Here is a 22,414-nt window from a genome sequence, read left to right as displayed (position 1 = left end):
TTGGGAAGGTCGATTTCTCTCCCTCCATATTGTTTTTCATCAATTCTGTTTCATTAGCCCAGTAGGTCCTTTTACAACTGAAAGGAAGATCTAAAGATCTGAAAGATTCACATTATGGAAGGGCAAATTTTCTGGAAGTTTTCTTTGATTATTTCTTTAATTACTACTTCGCCATGGCGCCTTTTTCCCCTTCTGTATTAGCAACTGTTTCTACGTTGGGTCTCCTGGATGAGTTTTCCTGTTTTTCTCATGGTTGTAGTTCATTCTCCGAAACCCGAATTCAGCCTTAGCTGAATCTCATGTTCCTCTATTGAATTTTTAAATTGGGGAACCCCTGTTTTCAGTTCTAGGAAACTCTCTCTGGTCTTCTAATAATATCCCTACAAGAGTTTAAATCATATTCTATCCAGATTTTCCTCCATTTTCCATGTTGGCTCCGCCTCCATAACAGAGGTTTATTGTCGTTTTCCACCATGTCAGCCTCTTTTGCTTTCATCTGAGCTGCAATGTTCCCATGACGTGGTTGTGACGTTTCTCTGTCTCTTCACATGACAGTGTGCTGGCTTTCAACACCTGTGCGTCTCTCTGGTTCTTTCCTGCATACTGACAGGCAGGGGAGGGATTTTTCCTTCGGTGGTTACCCAGCGATCCCCATGGTCACTTTGTGAAAGCCTCTCAGTTCACAAATCCAAGGAGGGATAGGCTGACCTTAGCTCAACATGGAAACTACCCCTCCTAAGATGCCGTCAGGCAAGGGACAGCCTCTCACCGATGCATCCTGCAAACAGAAGAGACGTTCTTTCCTTCCCCCAGGTCAGCCGGCCCTTCCCATGCACCCCCTCCATAGTCAACGCCCATCAATTCCAGCAACTCCCATTTACATTTTGCCCCCCATTTGCACCTTCTTTCAGGAACTTGATATCTCACTGTGTGTGGAACCTCGTTGGTTTGCCAAGGTCAGCCCCTGACTTTTTCTGGATGGCTGTATTCTCCAGGATGGGAATGTGAAGCCAGGTCACCATCTTTCCAGAAACTCACATCCACACATTTTAAAAGCATTCTCAGTTCTTAGGAAGATAACACGCTGCTGGAAGATGAAATCGTATTATTATTGCTTTCCTAAATCACCACTCTAGAAATAAAATATATATGGAATTGTGTGGTAGTACAAAAATAGATTGGGATAAGGTCACACAAATATGTAGCTTTTGTAATATTCATTAAATGCTCACTTTTGATTTACCAGCCTCATCACTCATCTGGTTACTATAAAATGGCTCCAGTTATTAGCTAACTTTTCATAATAGTAATGATAGCTAACATTTACCAGCTATCTACTACGTGTCAGGCCCTGAAGTAGGTGTTGTGTATGCATAAAGTTATTAAATTCTCAGGAACCCCTATGAAATAGGTACCATTCTTTCCAACATATTATAATATAGGAACCAAGGCTTTGGGAAGTTAAGTAACTTACCAAAGTCACACGGCTAGTAAAATTATTTATTTCCTTAATTAAATAATGAGCTACTTTAAAATAGCTCATGTATCATATTTTCTTGCATCCCCAACTGTGCTTGGCACTCAGGCCCTCAGTAAATAAACAGTAATTGAGAGAAGCAATGTTTTATTCATACTTGATCTCTAGAAAACAGTGCTATAAAGTGGATGCTCCAGAAATGTTTTAACTATAAAATAAGGAATTAACAATCTACCAAGATTTAAGAAACAAATTCACATAAGATGACCTAAAGTTATTTATACAGAGGACTTGACTCTCGGCCACTGACCCGGGTTGCTGGAATCCAAATATGTACAAAATATTGCCTCTGTCCTTAAAGAACAAGCAGTCTGAAGGGAAAGCAGATATGTGAACAGTTAAATATAATAAAATGCAATTGTTCTTAATGCCTATATAAAGTGCTATGGTGTTACCCGTGAAAAAATATTAATTTTTCCAGTAAGATCATAAGGTTTTCGCTTCTCATTAATTAACAATGGAATCAGACATAGAAATAAACACTACTTTAAAGGTTTTTTTATTAGAAAGTTTATTGCATTAATCTATCCTCATTTGGTGATATAAATGACAATGTAAGCTAATACTGACCGAAGTTTACCATCTTTGGAAAATAGAGATATTTTCACACTGAAAGCATTTTTGTATTTGCTACAATCAGGAAAATTCTAACGTATTTGGTTTTTTTTTTCCTTTTAAAAATATATGTTGCAATTTGCTCATATCAAAAGGATCCTGGATTAAATACTGAATGAAAACAAGCAGACCTGGTGTTAGGTCACCACTAGTCAGAGGACCCTAGAAGGCTCGTTTGCCGTACATCTTTAGTGAAGAAATAAGCACTCATCCACACCATGTGACTCACACGGGCACATCTGTATACACTTCAATGACGTAAAGCCTTTAAGATCAAAATATCTATTAAATACTGAGTTGGATAATAAAGACATTACCCGAAGATAGGAGATTTGTTATTTTAAAAAACATAACCTTAAAATGCAATTTTTATGACTTCATCTTATTCTAAGTGGTAACTGGACTTCTAATGTTGACATGAGTTAGTAGTGTAATGCTCCCGTGCAACTTTTTCAGTATTTATGGTTTAAAACCCCCCAATAATTGTGAAGTACTTCTGTAGCTCTTTGGATGGACCACATTTTCATAAGGTGGTTTGCATTTCTCACAGCACACAGTGGTTGTGCTAACAGAATTGGTTGGGACAGGTTATAACTATCTTACAAAATTCTACATTGGCTTTCCTAAAATTGGTGAATATAATTTACCATAGAGATAATGCTAAACATATTACATGCTCTCTTGGCATAACGACTGTAGCATGTGAGAGGAATTTATATCAAGCATTGTAAATAATTATGAAATATTCCTTATCATATAATTCACTATAAATAACATATTCTCCAAATTACAGCAAGTACATAAGCTATTAGCTGGGCCACTTTTTTTTTTTTTAAAGATTTTATTTATTTATTCACGAGAGACAGAGAGAGAGAGATAGAGAGAAGCAGAGGGAGAAACAGGCTCCCAAGGAGCAGGGAGCCCGATGTGGGACTCGATCCCAGGACCCTGGGATCATGACCTGAGCCGAAGGCAGACGCTTAACCATCTGAGCCACCCAGGTGCCCTAGCTGGGCCACTTTTGATGTATTTATAGATAAATAAAAATAGTTTATAAATTTTCTGACATACCATCCTCTAGGGAAAGAAGAGTTTGGCTGACATTCCTACATGAATGGCTTTTCCTTGGTATTGCCAAGCTCATTCACTGCTCTGACCACTGTAGGATATGAGGAAGAAATTAATTTTAGGGTCCCAATGAATGAGCTCAAAGGTCAAGAGAATAGAGTCACGGTGTATAAAGAATTACCTCACCATTAAATTACATTAGATATATCTGGAAGGGTCCAAAGGTGGCAATTTCAGGGGGGAAAAAAAACTTGCCAGGTCCTTTTGTCTTTTAATTTTCATTTCGACAAATGAAGTTCTCTCTTTACCCAAACCTAGATCAAAATATCTAGGAAGCTTTGACTTCTCAACTGTACCTCTCCAAATACACTATGTCATTTTTACAATATCCAAAATGCTATATGGGTTCTGGTGTTTGAAAAATCTTGAGTGAACTCTGGTGAGCAAAACTCACCTCTGATACAAATGTGGTGTCAGGACAGCATCAATCCCGAGCAACTGGTCTACCAGAGAGAATGCACAGGAAGCGATATCAGTGCCCGTTCGGAGTCCACATCTGCTGCTCAGGCTTTCTGCTTGAGATGCTCTTGTCTTTGCACAGGAAGCTTTCAGGGTTTTAGTGTTTTTGTTTTTTGGGGTTTTTTTTGTAGTGTAATGAGAAAAAAAAATTTTTTTTTTTTAACTCTATCGAGGACATTATGGGGAGACTCAAATGTATCATGGAACAGTAAAGAGATGATGCTTAAACGAGAAGGGGAAAAAGACTTTTTTTCTTACCAGAAAGGACTTTTCGTGGCTAGTGACCCACAAGTGTCTCAGTTAGATGCCTACCCACCCCCTGAGCCAAGGGTCAGCGAAAGGATAACTGTTGGAATGAATCAATTGTTTCTAAGATGTGTTCCAGGTAATTTCATATGTCCTTGAATTAACTTTGGGGTTCTCAATAAGAAACAACCATCAAAGGAGTGAATGTTCGAGGTGTGTTTGTTCTATCATCTCCCTGATCAAATCACCACCACAGGGGCAGGTGTGTGATGTGAACTCATTGGATACCGCAACTTGATAACTGGCAGGGACAATGCCTTATGTATGTATATTACCGGCAGAATGGGTGCACAATACATATATGTCAACTGATTCACTGAGACACCATATAGGGTTTCCTGTCTTTAAAGATTCACAGCCACAGTTTCCGCTCATGAAGTTGCTTCCTCATGCAGCCTTTCAGCCCTTCTGCTTACTCAGGTAAGTCAAAGAGAAGCTGGCTTTTTTGCATCAGGTTGGCATTCTCGAGACAACCACCTTGAAATGAAAAATGTTACTGCGTGACAGGTGTGCACAGGTTGAGTATCCATTCTGGTTTGCTTGGGACAGTCCAGATTTAAGCCCATTGCAGGTTAAATATTAATAATGCCCTCATTTACACTCAAAAGTGTCCCAGTTTGGATGATCAGTTGTGGGATCATCCCAGTGAAGGTCTTCATTAAGACCAGTACTTGCTCAATAACCAACAGCTCCTGCCTCCCCTAACCCCCTGGCTTAGCCAAGACTCAGAACCCACAGATCAAAAGGAGCTCCATTTTGGAATATTAAAAAGCTTCTCTAGTTCAATTATAAGCCATTCATCTATGGTTACTTTACTATTTAAGTAATGACCGATTTTTAATAGGTTTGATTTATATACTTACGTCTCCTCCCTCCAAAAGAAAAAAAGAACAATGCATTTTTATCAAGCAAAAAGATAAGTGGCAATAATACAAGAACCAATGGACATATAATATAATTTTTTTCATTAACAATCCAAGCACTACAAAACATAGAATATACAACTTAAAAATGGAAATACAAATTAATGAAAAATGGGGTACATGTCATATTAGCAATGCAAAAGACCAGCTTAAGCATAAATCAACAATTAATAAAAGGAAAGTGCCCTTTTCTCAAATATGCACAAAAATATTCCAGTCACTTCTAAGGAAAAATTAATCAAAACTTTCTACTAATTCTATATTACAGTATGAGTTACTAATGGTTTACAAAACCGAAGCATCTTCTTACACTTAAAATTTACAACCTTTTCCAATCATTATACACTTGTTCAATCCAGTCTCTCAAAAATAAAACTATTTCATTTCCATATTTATGAAATAATTATTGATATGTTATGGACCTTAAGTGGTGAATATGTACGATGGGGACAGTGATCAGAATGACCTCATGGATCAAAAGTGGGCCAAGGGTCGAAGAAGACAACCCTCTGCCAGCCACACCTGTATACTGATTCCTGAAATAATTATACTATTTCTAAAATAATTCTAATTTTTCATTTCTTCATCCTAAAACAGGTCTAAAGTCTTCATATTTAAATGTGCTAACCAATTCTAGAGTTTACTCAAAGTCTCTCCAGGTATGCCACTTGACAGAACATTTCTTCCTGGGTTCATATTATCCCTATAATTCTGAGTCCAGCTGAAAAAAAATAAACATAAGGACTCGATAATATGCCCCTTCTCTTCTACACGCTTAGTGATTCACACTAGATTTTACGACAAACTGCACAATCCTTGGTACAGCTCTGCAATGCAAATGAGAAAGAAAATATTGAAATTGTCATCGTTCAAACCATACTGCCAACGGCCACCGCACCCCATGACTCCCTCCCAAGGACCTCTGCACGTTCATGCTTTTAGCCCAGATTTTATAGGAATTTGCGCTTCACGAGTGCAGTTCTAAAACTAAGAAGAAGAGGAAGTCACATTGATATCTCCTTCTGAGCCACCTGTATAAGGAGGACCTACGGTCAGTCAGCCTCAGCTTTGAGCTTTCTGGTTCATGTCCGACAGTTGCCTACCAAGTAGATTAACATTCACCTAAGGTGGCAAACTTGAGGATGGAGAAGAACCGAAGTGCAGTTCTGGAAACTGTTCCAGCGGCTACCGAGCCGTCCTTTGGTGTCATTCGCTGCTGATGCTGCTGCTGCTGCCACTGTCCTCTCGCTTGGGGGAGGAGGAACTGTCTCGGACTGGCAGCAGGTCATAATGGCAAGGGATGTGACTGTTCTTTGGGAGGTCGTATGGATCCTGGGTGAGATGCCCATTATTGCTGAATATTCCTTGGACAACACTCACTGTAGGTTCTGTGACAACCAGGGACACATTAATTTATCAGCAATGGAATATTTTAAACAGAATAGAATATGGCATTTCTTGCGAATCTCAAACATATAAGAGGAGCACTTCCAAAAATGTAAAGAAACACTATTTTAAGAAACAAAGGATGGTTTTATAATCACATCGAGGTGGGTACTCCATGGCTGTTAGACCAGCTGATGCACACAATGGCGTTCTGAACAATAAGGTGACCGTAGGGTTGGGATGAAGACATCCAGGGACAAGACAGAAACCCTGGATGTGAATCATCGTCTGAAAAGCACCTTGTAGGTAATCTAGTCCAGAGCCTTTATCCCATAGGTGAGACTGAGGTCCTTTCAGGGTAACTCAATTCATGGAAATGCTTAACAAGTTCACTTTAGGACTCAGGACCCAGGCTCGCAGTTGCGTTCCCATATTAAAGTGTTGGGTTTACCAGATGGCTCAGGGGGTTTGTGACTGACTTTTAAAAATGAACTTAGGTCACTCACTACACCTTCCATTTTTTTTTTTTTTTTAAAAAGCTGTCTTAACTCATAAGAATAGTTATTCATCTTTTCAGTGTCATGTCTGTGGCATAAATTAAGTACTAGTGACTAGAGTTAAATTAGCCACTTCATTTATAAGTAATAGAGAAGTTTTTAAAGTTTAAATCATAAACTTGAGAGAGAGGGAAAAAAAATTAAAATACATAGCCCTACTCTACCCACCCAGTGACAGCTCTGATGTGTTTTAACTTTCCTGAAATGGTATTTGTAAGGAGCAATCAAAACAATTCTAATTTTAAATTGAATTCTTATTAATTTCCAGCCCATTCACATCCAAGAATATGAGCAATATATCAGACAAATTTAAAAGTAAAATGTTTCCATCCTGCTAAAAGCATTATATTAACGTAATGAATATGCAACCAGGAAATGGAACCACCTGTTTCATGCCCTTGAACCATTTGCTTAGGCTAACTCAACACAAGAGCTAATGTGAGACATATGCTATTCCACAGGTGTGCTCAAAGAGTCACTATGGTTACAAAACAAAAGGTGGACAGCCAGGTGAGAGATAAGGAAAATTTACTTTAAATTTTCTAAATGCTATTTCCCTTAAAAATTTATTTGACACCAATTAATAGGATCACTGAAAACACAGGTCGCACTGAAAATACGGACCAGTGTCTTCAATAATGTTTATACGAACTGTTATTATATGCTCAAGGACTTTTAAACCATTTAAAAAAATTCCTATATTAGGTTCTTCCTTTGGTTAGGGGAACTCACCAACTTCATAGACATTCTTGTTGGCTGAAGTTGAGTTATTGATCTCTGCATAGGGGGAATCTCTCCGTGCTGGCGACTTCATCTCCACATAGCCACACTCTGAGTTTTTCGGGATAAGTACAGGTGGGTCTTTAATAGTGGCATATGGATTTTCAGAACTGCTTAGGGAGCAGTTACTTGAATTATATTCAGAATTCTTGCCCAAATCTGTAAAGAGAGATGGGGGAGAAAAGCAAATACTATTTTATGGACAACATTAATTTTTTTCTTGGGGGTAATTCACTCGGACAGGTTACTTCTTTCTCTTTGTAGCTAGATTTCTATAATTACATATACCGACAACAATACCATACATTTCCACTTATTTTGGAGAGAATCTGCTGTAAAATTACCCATCTATAAAGTAATTTTAGCTCCTCTCTCAGGTGAGTATCTATGTGAACATTGTGGATTTGATTTCATTTTGATTTCGTTTCACACTCAAAATTAATTCCATTCTAACTTACTAATTGTCTCTGAATTCTCAGAGGTTTCAGTCAAGAAACCACCTGTGGATACCCCTGGGAGCACAAGAAAGTTCTATCATGGTGGTGAGGGAGGCTTTTGTGACGTGAGACTTCCTTGTAAAACCTCAGGACTGGGCACATGAAGTTATTCATGTAACCATGCTGAGCTCTTGTTTTCCTGCTATTTCCTTTTGTGTGTGTGTGTATTTCTCTCTCTCCGTAAGTCTTACATCTTTTCAAAGAAATATGAGTGTTTCCCCAGCAAACGGAAACCTTTGTTCCCCTAGACTTATGCTCTAACGCCATGCACCCATGGTCACGCTCTTGACCTCAGTCAAACATGTTTGTGTGTTTGGTGGGGTAATTAACCACACCAACAACTGTACATTTTCTCTACACTGCCACTCTTGCTTGTTTAGCCAACTATTTCAGTCTCTGAAATAAATTGTTTTTAAAATTGTGGCTCTGATAGATGTATTTCTTCCTTAAATTTACACCATACCTTTCAAGGATTTTCCCATATAACTTCTGTCAAGTCCAAAAGCTCCTGTGATAAAGAAGAAAAAAATCTGCAGTGAGATCTGGAAACAAGAGAAAACCCATCTAATATTCCAAGGTCATGGAGGAGGATGGTTTGGGCACCCACTATCTCCCCACTGCAGGAAATAACCAAGGCTGTTGCTTTTCAAACCTTTGCACCAGGTCGCTCATGCTTGATGTCTTCAGCACTTAGAATTTAAAGTACATATATATATCATTCTGATCATCCTCCTGCTCATTTATAGTGACTTTGGGAAAGGCTGATCAGTACAAGTAGAAAATAAGGCATGGGCGAATCGGTACACTTGATTCAAGGTCACACCATGGAAAGGACACAGCTAGGACTAGCATTGAGACAAAGGACTTTGATTTCATCACTCGCTCACCGCATGACTTTGGGCAAGATGTTCAACTCTCTCTGGGTCAATTTTCTTATCCCTAAAATGAAGAAAACAAAATCTGCCTTCCAAACTTTACAGGGCTGGTGTGATCATTAAGTGAACTAGGGCACACGAAAAGGCATTGTAAACTCTGAGGTGCTGTATAAATGAATGGTGTTTCAGTGACTGTAACACTAAATGTGTCCTACGACCCCAGCTCCAGTCTACATGCAAGCATTCCAAGGCCTCTTTCCTGATCTTTTATCTTTTTTTTTTTTTTTTAAAGATTTTATTTATTTATTTGAGAGAGAGAGAATCAGAGAGAGCACATGAGAGGGGGGAGGGTCAGAGGGAGAAGCAGACTCCCTGCTGAGCAGGGAGCCCGATGCGGGACTCGATCCAGGGACTCCAGGATCATGACCTGAGCCGAAGGCAGTCGCTTAACCAACTGAGCCACCCAGGCGCCCCTTTCCTGATCTTTTAAATGGAATGCTATAGACTTACATTAGAAATAGAGAGTAAAGTAATGACTTATGACAAATATTCAAATAAGTAGGAGAATGGTAAGGAGACAATCACCTGCCACTGTGCATGTGCCCCTTAGAGTGATAGTAGACTCAAGTTAGGATGTCCTGGGGGACACACTTCTGTGAAGAAAGAGGGAGCATCCCTTAAGGGGAGAGGGTGTGTCTAATATCGTGGGATAGGAAATAGGAATGTCCTCCTTTCTCAGAGAATGTTTTCCTCTCTCGGATCTGCGTTGTGAAGTCTAGCCAAGCTCCCACCTGGTGGGAAAGGTGCCCTGTTATGCAGGGAGGCGGGATAAGGATGAATAGTGAATTAACCTAATGAAAGTGAGGTCTGGCCCTTGCCCTTAGTTCCTGGGAGGTGATCTCTAAGTCCTTGGAATATCCCACCCAGTAAGAGTGTTTTTGTTTACCTGGGGCCTAGGGCTACACTGGATAATGTAACAAAGTGATTTATGAGAGGGGGTTTGGGCCACTTAGTGTCAGCTCCATCTCCAGATGGGCCAGTTGAAAGGTCAACCACATGGGTGGTCAACCATGCTGACCTAACCAAACTCTCATAAAAACTCTAGACACCAAGGCTGAAGCCAGCTTCCTTGGCTGGCAATACTTCATGCGTCTTGTCATATACTGTAACCAGGAAAAGTTAGCACTTTCCATGATTCCACTGGGAAAGGACAACTGGAAGTTTCTGGCTTGGAACTTCCCTTGACTCTGCCCACTGTGTCTCTTCCCTTGGCTGATTTTCTTCTGTATCCTTTGGCTGTGATAAACTCTAACCATGAGTCTGACAGCTTGCAGTGAGTTCTGTGAGTCTTTCTGTGGAATTATGGATCCTGAGGGTGGTCTTAGGGATTCCCAGACTTTGTAAAGGGACCACATGAAGATGGGTAGGACCTGTGGCCTCTGAGAGCTCCCTATCAGGGAACTCTGTCTTTGCTACTCTGCCAGATTCACTCAGCTGTCTCCAAACTGTAGCAAAACCTTGTTAGTTGTCTGTCTTGGTCTTAACTGTGCAACGGCTAGCATTCCCCAAGAGGCTAAGGAGAGGAGCAGCCTGAGGTGGAGAGTAAATTAGGGAACAAGAGTGGCATTGTCATACCAGTACCCCTGCCAGGTTTTCTCTGGGGGCTGTTTTAATGAGGGAGCAGGCGGTTTTCCTCATATAAACTCCCATATGTTCCAATCCCTGGATAGATGCTTCCAAATGCTTGGCTTAATCTAATTCATACAATGAGTCACAACATGATCACTGTCTCTGTGTCACAAATGAACTGATCCGCTTCGTGGGATTGATGAGCCCGGCGTCATAGAACAGAACCAGGAATCAACCTTAGGGCTTTTGTGTCAGGCTCGGAGCTCTTTCAGACAGCATCCCAACAACTTTGCCATCATGTCAAACACCTACACATTTCAGCATCCATAGTGTGCCTTATCCATAGTGTGGTAGACAGAAACACTCTTACTGGCTGGGATATTCCAAGGACTTAGAGATCCATAGTGTGTCCTTTGTAAAGGAAGACTTTCTGGGCAACAACTGTAAAGGGACATTACATGCAGAATTGCTCTTGGATGGAAACATGTGAAGGAGACCCAGAATTTCCAATGAAGATTTTACATTCTCAACAATCAGTCTGGTGCGTCTTACTGAGACAAAAAGCAGAGAAGTTTATATGTGACCACTGCCGTGACTGTGTTCTAGAGTCTGGACCAAGTGTAGCAGGTGAAGGTGGAATAAGAGAACTTTGCTTTCATTAGTGCCAGGTAGTACTTTACTAATATCAATTCATGTATCTTTTGATGCTACATTACTAATGTCATGTAGACTTAAAAAAAAAAAAATCTCTGATGTTAAATGATTTGACCTATAAGTATACTGTGAATCTGGTATCTAAATAATTTGTGTTCAGAAATGCCCAGCTATTTGATAATGTGGATATAGAATGCAGATAGAAGTTAAGAATTTGTATTCATTTTCCTACTTTAACATTTGCATTTCTATAGTAATAGGGGATTCCAGAGCCCATAAGGATTAGTTCCTACATCTGGCTCAGGTGATTTGGCATATATGGTGTTCCCAGAAAGAGCAGGGGAGGAGTAGTTGGAAGACGAACTTTGAGACCTGATTTTACCCTCTTCCTTCCATGAAATCCTGGGCAACCTCTCTGTGCTTCCCAGTTTATTCCTTTAAAAAACCAAGATTCATGGAAGGGCCTACCCAGTAGGGTTGTCAGATTCACCAAATAAAAACAAAGGAAGGACGTTTCAATTTGAATTTCAGAGAAACAACAAATAATTTTTAGGGTGGGTATGCCCCATGCAACTTTTGGGATATATTTATACTAAAAATATTTGCTGCTTATCTGAAATTCAGATTTGACTGGGTTTCCCAGCCACCCTACCATCAAATAAATACAAATGAAAGGGCTTGCACATATCAGTTACGGCATCATCAAGTGCCTCCCTGAAATCAGGGGCAACTGCTTGGCGATGGCACAGTTCACTCAGTGGGGTACCACAGCAGCTTTTTAAGGCTGGTCCAGGAGGCCCTACCCCCTTTTCAGGAGGGCCACGAGATCAAAACTATTCTCATAATAATACAATGACATTACTTGTCTCTTTCACTCTTATTCTCTCTCAAGTGCGTGGTGGTTGTCTAAGAGCTGCACTAAGTGTGGGATCCCCAATGACTGAATGGAGAAGCAGATATGAGAGTCCATCTTCTCTGAAGCCAGATGTTAAAGAGATCCAACAAATGTAAAACAGTGCCACTCCTCTCACTAATTTGTTTTTGTTTTAGAAAATGTAGTTATTTTTTTTCGTAAAAATGTGTTTTACGTTATCATGATATTAGATTACTGTTATTATAAACAAAGCAATAAATAACTATTTCAAATGGTCTCAGTGTTAATTTGTAACATGGTATCAATAGACGTAACGCATATTGAAAGAAGCTCTTCAGGGTTCCTGATAACTTTCAAGAGTGTGAAGGGGTCCTGATTCCAAAATGTTCGAGAAGCCCTGACTTACTATCTTCCTGTTAATATCTTCAGGGAAGGGGCCCTCAAGTATGGGTCCCCGAATTAAAAGAGAGCAAAGGGGAACGCACATCCTGGTACCCACCCTGACAGGATTCAGATCCCGGCTCTACCATTTAATAGGCTTTGAGACTTTTCTCAAGAGACTTACCCTCTCTGTGACTCAGTTTCTCAACTGTTACATGGACATGATGATAATTACAGTACCTACTTATCAGAGTACTTGTGAGAATCATGTAAATTAATATATGTAGAGTTAGAATGGGAGCTACAAGCAGGCAGAGATTCTCGTCTCTTTTTATCAATTCCTGGCACACACTAGGACCTTAATAAATGTTTGTTGGATGAATAAAGCAAGTAAGACAGTAATAAGCCCCATATAGGCATTAGGTTTAATTCTATCATTCTGTTTTTTTCACGCATATTTCCAATAGGTCGCTTTGGCACATCATGAATCTATGACTATCTGAGGGGACTAAAAGATAAGGGAGCTTGTTGAAGACGGATGTTGAGAGAGAACTTGCCAAGCTCATTGAGGTAGCCACCATGTTTCCAGTCCGCCGGCAGTGTTCCCGTGCAGTCTGCCACTGGGCCTCTTTTCCCAGGATTCACATTTTTCAGATTCACAAACAGCTGATTGTTCTTCGACTGTTAAGAATATAAACCGTCAAGGATGTAAAAAGAGAACACAGTGTTACAGATGTGGGAAAGCTCGTCCGTAGCATGGATCAAGGGCTGGTTCTTCAACGAGGCCATGCAGGGGGCAGAGGTGACTATCGGATGGGCCGTAAGGGCAGCAGGAATACATGTCGCTTGGCCCCAACTATTCCCCTACTTCCTCAAATTCTTCATTTCGTTTAGTCACTCTGTGCCCATTCGACTTTACTTGAGTTAACGTACGTGGAACTTTGAATTAAAAAAAGTTAAACTCTTGGTTTGAGCTCTCCTGTCAAACACGGTATGATTTTTTATGAGTCACCAGTGACTCTGAGCAGTTTTCTTAGCAATAAACATGAGGGTAAGATTACGTACTTTGCCTCCTTCCCTGAATATGTAGGAGAACAAATGCAATGATGAACACAAAAGTCTCTAGGGTATGGGAAGTGCTATTTAATGATTAGGCGCTATAATTAAAATCCAGCTGCATTAATTTAATTGCAACGGAATTAATTTGATTAGCTTGGTTTTCTTCTAGCAGAGAGCTAGAATGAGACAATGGAGATTGGAAATACATAATTTGGGACCGTCGGAAGAAATGCTTGGGATTTCCAAGGATTCTCGAGGAGACTGGGGGTGAGGTGAGTGGTATGGGAGGAGTATCCCTGGGTGTCCACCCTCTCTGGGTGCCTATAAACTGAGGATAACAATCACTCTTGAGTCACGGGATCGGTGTGAAGGTTAGATGAATTTATATTTGCAGACTGGTTAGAAATGCTTGGCACATGGTTTCTATTGGATCACTTTTGACCTACACAACGTGTAGTTCAACCTAAATCATTGCATGGAGTTTGTTTTGGGGAGGAAAGGACAGGAGGGCCCAATAGGGCACTAGAAGGCAGGTGGTCAGAAAAGACACAGGAAAAGACCCGGGATGGAGTCTGCTAAGGTCGGCTCTGAGACATCATTTTAAAACCTCAGGCAATATTAGAAACATTTTTCCAGGGAGCTACACTGGCAAATTGGAGACAAGGAGACCGTGACTCAGGCTGCAACCGCCTCCCTCACGAACTAGGGAGCTCTGTTTTGAAGTGAATGAAACCCCCCATTGCTCGGGTTTTTCACCAGTAAACTTGAGATTCTAATTAATACACAGTCAACAAGATAAGAGATATAAAGTGCGGAGAGCCGCATCTGGCCAACAGCCCCTCTCCCTCCATGCTCCTTCCTGTCCGCTCTCCCCTGCCCACCTTCAGGGCCTGGGAGTCACTTCCTCTCACCTTGGCGATGGTCATCCTGTCCCTGTTGTTGACATGAGGGGATGTGGCGCACTGGGTAAGCGTGTGGTAACTGGGGTTGGTGAAGTAATGGCTGTTCGCACTTCCCCCGTTGCTGTGGGGAAGGGTTTCTGTAAGAAGAGAAGGAAACGGTTAAGGCGACAGGATCCCCTAAGTCTGTGTGGATGAAAGGGAAGCCAAATACCCAGAATGAATGTCTGTACCACTTCCATATCACAGGCTGGGCAGAATCCCCTCCTGCCCAGCATACTCAGCAAAGCTTCTAGAAGCAGCAGGTGCCTGCCTTCCTACCTGCCTCCTAGAAAACTGCAAGTGTCCTCAGACAACTCCTCTTTGCTCTGGGGCTCATACACCTGGGAAGCCATCACTTTGAAGCTACTTCTGCTATAACCTGCCTCTTTTTTTTTTTTTTAGACACTTAAGCTTTCACCATAATATTCTGTGCTAGAAACACACTATTAAGCAAATCAGCTGCTTTAAGTATTCCCCTAGAATCGGTGTATTTATAAACATGTAACCCATCTGAAATCCTGCAGTAATTGCCCAAAATAATAAATACTTTAAGTGTACAAATTCCTTAGTTTAAGTAGTTTCTTCTTCTCCTTCTCTTTCTTCTCCTTCTCTTCTTCTCCTTCCTCTTCTTCTTCTTCTCCTTCCTCTCTACCTCCTCCTCCTTCTTCCTCTTTTTCTTCTCCTTCTTCTTCTTTTAGAGGGAGTGAGCATGTGTGAGAGTCGGGGAGGGGGGAGGCGCAGAGAGAGAATCTTAAGCAGACTCAATGCTCAATGTAGAACCTGATGCGGGGCTTGATCTCAAAACCCTGAGATCACAACCTGAGCCAAAATCAGGAGTCGGACGCTTAAACCGACTGAGCCACCCAAGCGCCCCTAAGTGGTTACTTCCTCTGATGAAGGAGCATGTCGCTTAAAAATTTACATTTCTGGGGACATGTGACAGAAAGATTTTAAAGAGTTTTCTTAAAGAACAGCTTTGGTTCTTGCTAATACAACAAAACTGTTTCTTATATCACTTTGTGCTTAATGATTTGTATGGGCCCAGGGGCAGGTTAGAAGGCACTCTGTTAAGAGCCCAAGGCCAGAGACAGAAGACCTGGTTCTCATCCCTGATTTGCACCATGACCTTACCAAACTTATGGGTGCCTCCTCCTCTCCGCTCCCAGTCCCGACATATGACAAAAGTTTAGGTGCCCAGCAAATCTTCCCGCAGGCTGAAATTCCCCAAGTCTAAAGCAACCTCATAATGAATCCAATTTAAAAACCCTCATGGAAGACAACAGTGACGATTTTCCTACTGCTAAGCTATAAAGCACGTCCATACCAATGTATCTTTTCCAAACACAAAGTTTTCTTCAAGGCTAACGGACAGCAGCAACGGACAGCCTAGCCACAAGCCCCAGTTTCAAAGAACCAGGATGAAACCTTCCTTCTCTAGGAATAAGATGGCGCCAGGGAGCAGTCTTACCTGAAATGGCATAGTCTGCATTCATGACCCTCAGAGCAGGGGTGTAGGTTACTGCTGGCATGCTCGATTCCTTTCCCTTCTGCTTTTGTCTATAAATAATGAACAAGGCCAGCAGGAAGAGAACCACCAGGACAAGAATGATGATGCCCACGATCGCGCCGATCTGGTAGGAATCAGCCGGGAGAGCCGTACTGGTCCTGCTTAAGCTGTTCAGATTTCCAACTATGATGACACTGGCTAGCAAAGGGAGAAGAGATCTGAGTAAGGACGACAGGGTGCCGGATAAACGCCTGAACTCTATTTACGAAATTCTCCCACTGGGCTCCTTCTGGGATATTTTCAGTTCATGAAAGGTTAATTTGGAAACTTTTAGAAACTGCAGGAAGGAAAAACAAACATTCTTCCTTTGCGGGTGTTGTTGGCTTGTCTGTGCCCAGAAAAAGGCCGCTCTAAGCCTCAAAAATGGGATTGGATTTCCTGCCCAAAGACTTCATGGTAGGGCTTGGGAGCTTCTCGCATGAAAACACTAAATAAACACTCAGACCAAACCAGGAATTCACTGGGGGTAATAATTTATCTAGTTTTTACCATGCTTTATTTATTGAGCAGTAGTAAGCTTATGAAGGGCTAACTTCTTTTTTTTTTTTTTAATTTTATTTATTTATTTGACAGAGAGAGAGGGACAGCACAAACAGGGGGAGCAGCAGAGGGAGAGGGAGAAGCAGGCTTCCTGCCAAGCAGGGAGCCCGATGCGGGGCTCGATCCCAGGACCCTGAGACCATGACCTGAGCCGAAGGCAGACACTTAACCGACTGAGCCACCCAGGCGCCCCTGAAGGGCTAACTTCTAAATGCCTCAACTGCCTAACTTAATTTTATGTCTATCTTTAGCATTTCTAAGAGTAATTGTCCTTCCAAGCAAGGATAACTCCATTGTAAATCTGGTCCAAGATGAGATAGGGCTGCCTTATCCTAATTTTAGTGGGCTTTTTACCCCAGGAGATATTGTTCTATGCAGTTATTTTCTATGACAGAAAGGTCTGTCCTAGTAACACCTGACAAGATCACCCAAAAAGCTTACTCATTAAAATTTAAACTGTAGCTTTACATAATTCTTTCTCGCATTCCATCCAATGAGGACAGGAAAGATATGAACTGTGAGTCAAGAAACTGGGTGTCTAAAAAATTGATCCAGAGATCCTGAATTTTCCTTTAAGCACTTAGGTCGGAATTTCACCATCTATCTATAAGGGAGGAAACTGGCCTCCAACCAGGTGCTTCCAGCTCAAACGTCTCTGTGACTTTATGATTCTGAGGTTTAGACTTCCTTATTAGACAGCCTGCCCCAAAACACAGAGCATGGAGGCCAGCGCCGTGTGGTCACAAGGCATGTGTCATAATGATGTGATTGTGGAATATAACACATCCTATTGTCAGGACAAATACAAATCACGAGCATGTAGAAGTTACTTAATGAAAGGAAATGAACTAGGAATGCGCACTTTAGTGCATACTTTAAGGTGATGGCACCTACAACATTATATGAATTTTCTAAAGCCCCTAGAGTGTTGCCTCCTGAGGAAAGCCCCACACATCAGGAGCTCTCTGGGAGCCATGCTTCGGAACCATCAGAAGAACTTTCTCAAAGGCCCCATCCACCCCAGAATCAGAATTGCCCACGTAGGATTATGTATAAGACAACTATTCTCAGATTATTGTGATACGCGCCCTAGTTAAAAACCACGGGCACAAGTTTTTTAAAAAGTTAAGCACATACCTAATCATACGAGCCGATCATTCTACACCTATAAATTTACCCAAGACAAACGGCACTATAGATATCTCCATACAAAGACTTGATACACTATTGTTCATATGAGCTTTATCTATAATAGCCCCAAACTGGAAACAATCCAAATGTCCATCTAGAGGTGAGTAAGTAAACAAATTACGATATACCCATGCAATGGAATACTACCCAGCAATAAAAAGAACTGAAGCGTTGATATATACAACAATACGGTTCAGCCTCAAAATGATTATGCTGAGCAAACAAACCCAGACAAAAGAGCACAGTGTGATTCTATTTACATGAAATCCTAAGCAATACAAACTCATCCCGAGTGACAGAAACTAGATCGGTGGTTGCCTGGGGCCTAGGGGGCAGTGGTGCAGGGAAGAGTATGAGGTACCATTTGGGGGTGATGGCTACATTCACTGTCTTTATTGTGGTTGGGGTTTCACGGGTGTATATGTCAGATTTCATCAGGTTGTACACCTTACGTTATACGTGTCGTATATATATATGTATACGTGTGTGTCTGTCTATCTATCTATCTATCTATCTGTAGTATACTAGCCTACACGTGTTGCTTTTTATAGGTTAGTTATACCTCCATAAAGGTGAAAACATGCGTAGGCACAGCGGAAAGCTCATGAGCTTTGGAATCAGAAAAACCTGGCATCTAAGCCCTGACCTACATACAGCTATGTACTCCATATTAGCTGTGCAACCTTGGGCAAATCACTCAGCCTCTCTGAGCTTTCATTTCCTCACCCGAAGGGCAGCAATGAGAAGGCATCCTTCTGGCAGCTAAATAACCAGCTGTGCCTTGCAGTGTCCTGAGGGGTGTTACATCAGATACTGTAGGAGCAAATACTTGACGTTGGCTGGTATGTGGTGGTTACGCAGTGCGAGGCACTCGTGTCCTTACCTTGATCGCATCGTGCCCCCTTCCAGCCTGGGCTGCAGTAACAGGTGCCGGTGATGTGGTCACAGGTGGAGTTGTTCAGACAGTCACATATCTGGCGACAGCCATAGCCATACGTTCCTGCAGGGCACTCTGAGAAGGAGATGAAAGTCCAATGTAAGCTCGCCAGCCTGGGGCAGCTGGGCAAGGCCGTCTCTTACTATTTGACCCCGTGTATCTAGAGGGCAGGCCTTCCAGGGCATCCTTGTGCAGGCGGAAGCACTCAGGGAGTCCTAGAGCTGGCAAGAATTCCCCGACTCGTGGGGGGGGGGCCTCCCATGCACAGGGCCAGAGACTGAGCTCCTGGCCACAGCTCCTGACTCCTTCAGCTTTTATGCACCCACTTCCGAGGGGTAAGTAGGGGAGTCTGTAGAACCCAGTGGGACGGATGAAGATCATCGGCAAGGGCAATCTGAGATGACCCCACTGGGCAAAACGGTGGGACAGAAGGCTGAAGACTATAAACCAGAGCCGCATCCTTGAGAACATGAGCATCGTACTGAAGGCTCAGTGATCCTCCTATGGGCACATTCTGACTTGGATTAGTTGGGAGCAGGGGACAAGGGAGGGGCAAGTTTTGGTAATGTTCTAGGTGAGAACTTCTTTTACCATAGAATGGCTCAAAATTGGGATGAGCAGGTTGAAGCCGGAGAGACTCAAATGGAGAGATTTTTATGAGGCACTCTTTTTTTTTTTTTAAAAGATTTTATTTATTTATTTGACAGAGAAAGACACAGCGAGAGAGGGAACACAAACGGGGAGTGGGAGAGGGAGAAGCAGACTCCCCGCCGAGCAGGGAGCCCGACGTGGGACTCGATCCCGGGACTCCAGGATCATGACCTGAGCCGAAGGCAATCGCTTAACCAACTGAGCCACCCAGGCGCCCTATGAGGCACTCTTAATAAGAGCTGGGTGTGGGTTTCAAAGAAGAGCATAGGCATGTCAGATCTAAACATCATCCCCAAATACTGATGTTTTCTGCAAAGTGGGCAGCAGGGGGCAATGTGCTATTGTTATTGGAGTTCTCTGTCAAACCCAGTGTTTCTGTTTACAAATGAGCATCAGGAGGGGTCTCCAAAAATAGGAACCTTTTGATTTGATGTTCAAAGTAATCACGGAAGGACTTAAGCAGCTTTTATTTAATAAGACCATAACTGGTCTGGGTTTCCAAGGGAAAGTCAGTTTAGAGTTTGTTCTGGTTTCTATGCATATACGTATGTGAACGTATGTTTAGACATTTATACACACAGATGCAAAATATTCCCATACACAAGGGGTGTGCAGGCAACTGTATGACTCAGTATGGGTTTCAGGATGAAATGAATACCAGTGCAAAACTCAAATTGGGTCATCTCTGTCCAGGCTGATTCCTGGAGGTCAGTCCTGTTGTGTGCTAGATAGGAAAATATGCAAAAATATTTCAAGAGTTCAGCACACAAGACCAAGACAACCTTGCTGTCTAGGGGTGCTGTGAGGTGCTGCTGGGGTGGAGAGAGGGTGATCGTTTACTGCCAAAGTCCTGTTATGCTGATTCACCTTTCCAGGCTACATTGCTCCTACAGCCATATAATCTTTGCTGCATCCTTCCCAGGAGCGCCCCCTCTGATAAGCAAGAAAGGTCCTGCCCCTTTCCTGCCATCTATGATAAGAGGCTGAGCCCCATACAGCTCTAAGACCCTATCTATTCATTCCGAATATTGAATGAAAGTCACAGAGGAAAGGAACAATCGACTACTTTGAAATACTCAGCCTAACACTACTTTTCTTATAACCCTACCGATGCATAGCTGTAGGGGCAAAAATGGCAAGACAAGGATGCGTAACTGCAACAGAGCATATTCTTCAGGAGTGCAATTCTTACAACAAAAAATTTTTAGGCAATATATTGTCTTGAAAGTTGTAAAGATTAAGATGTGAAGTTGCTAGGGGAAACGGTATCAAAGTACTATCTAGAGAAAGTTGTCAGAAGGGGGGCAACGTTTGCATGGACCTGGTTCTACACCCACAGTGGGGCTGGGAGCCCACATGCCCCCACCCCCGTGCACTCAGCCTGGCCCCAGACAATGCACTTTCGTCCAGGGTGCACTCCAGGCTCTGTCTCTGCCACAACGAAAACCTGACTGGCTCGTAAAGCTCTGAGCAGCCCCGTTCCAAAAATAAGCAGGAGAGTCAGAGAGAGCCAGGGTGAACAGATGGAAAACTTGAATTCTGTCTTCATCCTTGGAGTCACACCCCCTCCACCCAGAGTGCTGATGACTTACCCAGAAGAAGTTTGAGGGAAAAGACAGTCAGCAAGGACCCCCAGGTGGCCAGGTCTCTGGGAGGGGAACGGGTCAGCTGTGCTGGGAAGTGACCGGCCATCAGCTCAAACAACTTAAAAGTTGCAGGTCCTGCCTTCGTATTTTTCAGGCGGGTGGGAAAACGGGTTCTAGGGGGAAATACCACCTGGACGTGTCACGCTCACATACTCACTCTGTTCGCAGTGCTTCCCCATGAAGCCGGTGCGGCACGTGCACTGTCCCGAGATGTGGTCACAGTCGGCTCCATTTTGACAGTGACATATCAATGCACAATCCTTTCCATAAAACCCCAGAGGACATCCTGTGTTGGAGAGGGAAGGACATCAAAGTCAGGAGGCTGCTGAGGAAACAAGAGAAAAGCTCTTGCTTCCAACTGTTTGTGTTTAAACCTGAAGGACGCTGAGCCACTGGAGAGTGAATAAAGACAATAACGCAGATCTCAGCTTGTCACAAAGGCTTCTTTGAAGTCCCAGGATGGGGCTCCTGCAAGGAGGTCATAATTCATGAGCGGGAAGCAGAACAGTTCTACACCTGACAGTTTAACCCTTGCTGGTGCTCCCGGAGACAAGACGAGTATCTTCTAGCAAGGCATGCCTTCGACCCCACGGAAGTATCGGGGCGTTTCCGTGTGTTCTCTGACTCAACTACTAGACTCCAGGACTCAAGTGCGGTGGACCGAAATGAGCACTTTATATTAAAATCACGCGTACGCTTTTACTATAGTACAGAGTGTCTTTAAGTCCGCTATAGCTCCGTCCCCTGCATCTGTCACTAACTTAGATAATATTGGTTCCTTCACCAAAGGTGTGTAGTAGGATGCTAAACTTACAAAACAAAAAACAAAAAAAACCCCTGCACTTCACAGGTGCTTTGTAAAAAAGCAATAAACCTTACACCGCTGCCTGATTTCCAAAACCCAGACAGACCTCTGGGGCCTTTGGGCTGAGGACGTGCACGAGGCCTGTGAGCTGTCATGGACCAGCAGTTGCCCAGCAAGGGTGTTCAGGGCTCCCTGGCATAATGCAAGCTTCAGTACGGCCTGCGTGTAGGGCCATCTCTAAGTATCACATGGGATTTTTACTTTCCCTTTTTCTTGGAGACCTTTTAATGAAAGTTCAACTCTCAAGAAATAGAGGCACAGCACAGAGGTCAGCATGCGTGGACATTACCATCGCCATGTTTTTATCCAGCACGCACTCTGTGCCAGGTGCTTTCCATGCGTCCTCTTACTGAATCTGTACGGTAGTCCTACCTGTAGACGGGAACTAAGCCCTGAGGGCCCCCTCAGTCACAGAG

At 42.5% G+C, this 22,414-nt stretch overlaps 1 protein-coding gene across 3 annotated transcripts in view; it reads right to left on the bottom strand.

The window, feature by feature from the left end:
- Positions 1-1,952: 1,952 nt before the first annotated feature.
- The window catches only part of MEGF10 (multiple EGF like domains 10), a 358,960-nt gene continuing 338,498 nt past the window's right edge, over positions 1,953-22,414 (bottom strand). For all 3 annotated transcript variants that reach the window (XM_064595846.1, XM_064595847.1, XM_045892029.3), the window contains 8 exons: positions 21,291-21,419; positions 18,783-18,911; positions 16,070-16,306; positions 14,572-14,699; positions 13,159-13,282; positions 8,652-8,696; positions 7,644-7,850; positions 1,953-6,356 (listed from right to left, as the gene is read on the bottom strand). In XM_064595846.1, the coding sequence (XP_064451916.1) occupies positions 6,175-6,356; positions 7,644-7,850; positions 8,652-8,696; positions 13,159-13,282; positions 14,572-14,699; positions 16,070-16,306; positions 18,783-18,911; positions 21,291-21,419 (1,181 nt within the window). In that variant the 3' untranslated portion in view covers positions 1,953-6,174. The remainder of the gene's footprint in view (positions 6,357-7,643; positions 7,851-8,651; positions 8,697-13,158; positions 13,283-14,571; positions 14,700-16,069; positions 16,307-18,782; positions 18,912-21,290; positions 21,420-22,414) is intronic.

This window comes from Mirounga angustirostris, unplaced genomic scaffold (assembly GCF_029215605.1).
Source record: "Mirounga angustirostris isolate CCGP_5_RB_7025 unplaced genomic scaffold, mMirAng1.0.hap1 SCAF_7, whole genome shotgun sequence".
In the NCBI taxonomy this organism is placed as follows: domain Eukaryota; kingdom Metazoa; phylum Chordata; class Mammalia; order Carnivora; family Phocidae; genus Mirounga; species Mirounga angustirostris.
Note: the sequence above shows the minus strand (reverse complement) of the source record. Positions and strands in the feature narration are given on the sequence as shown.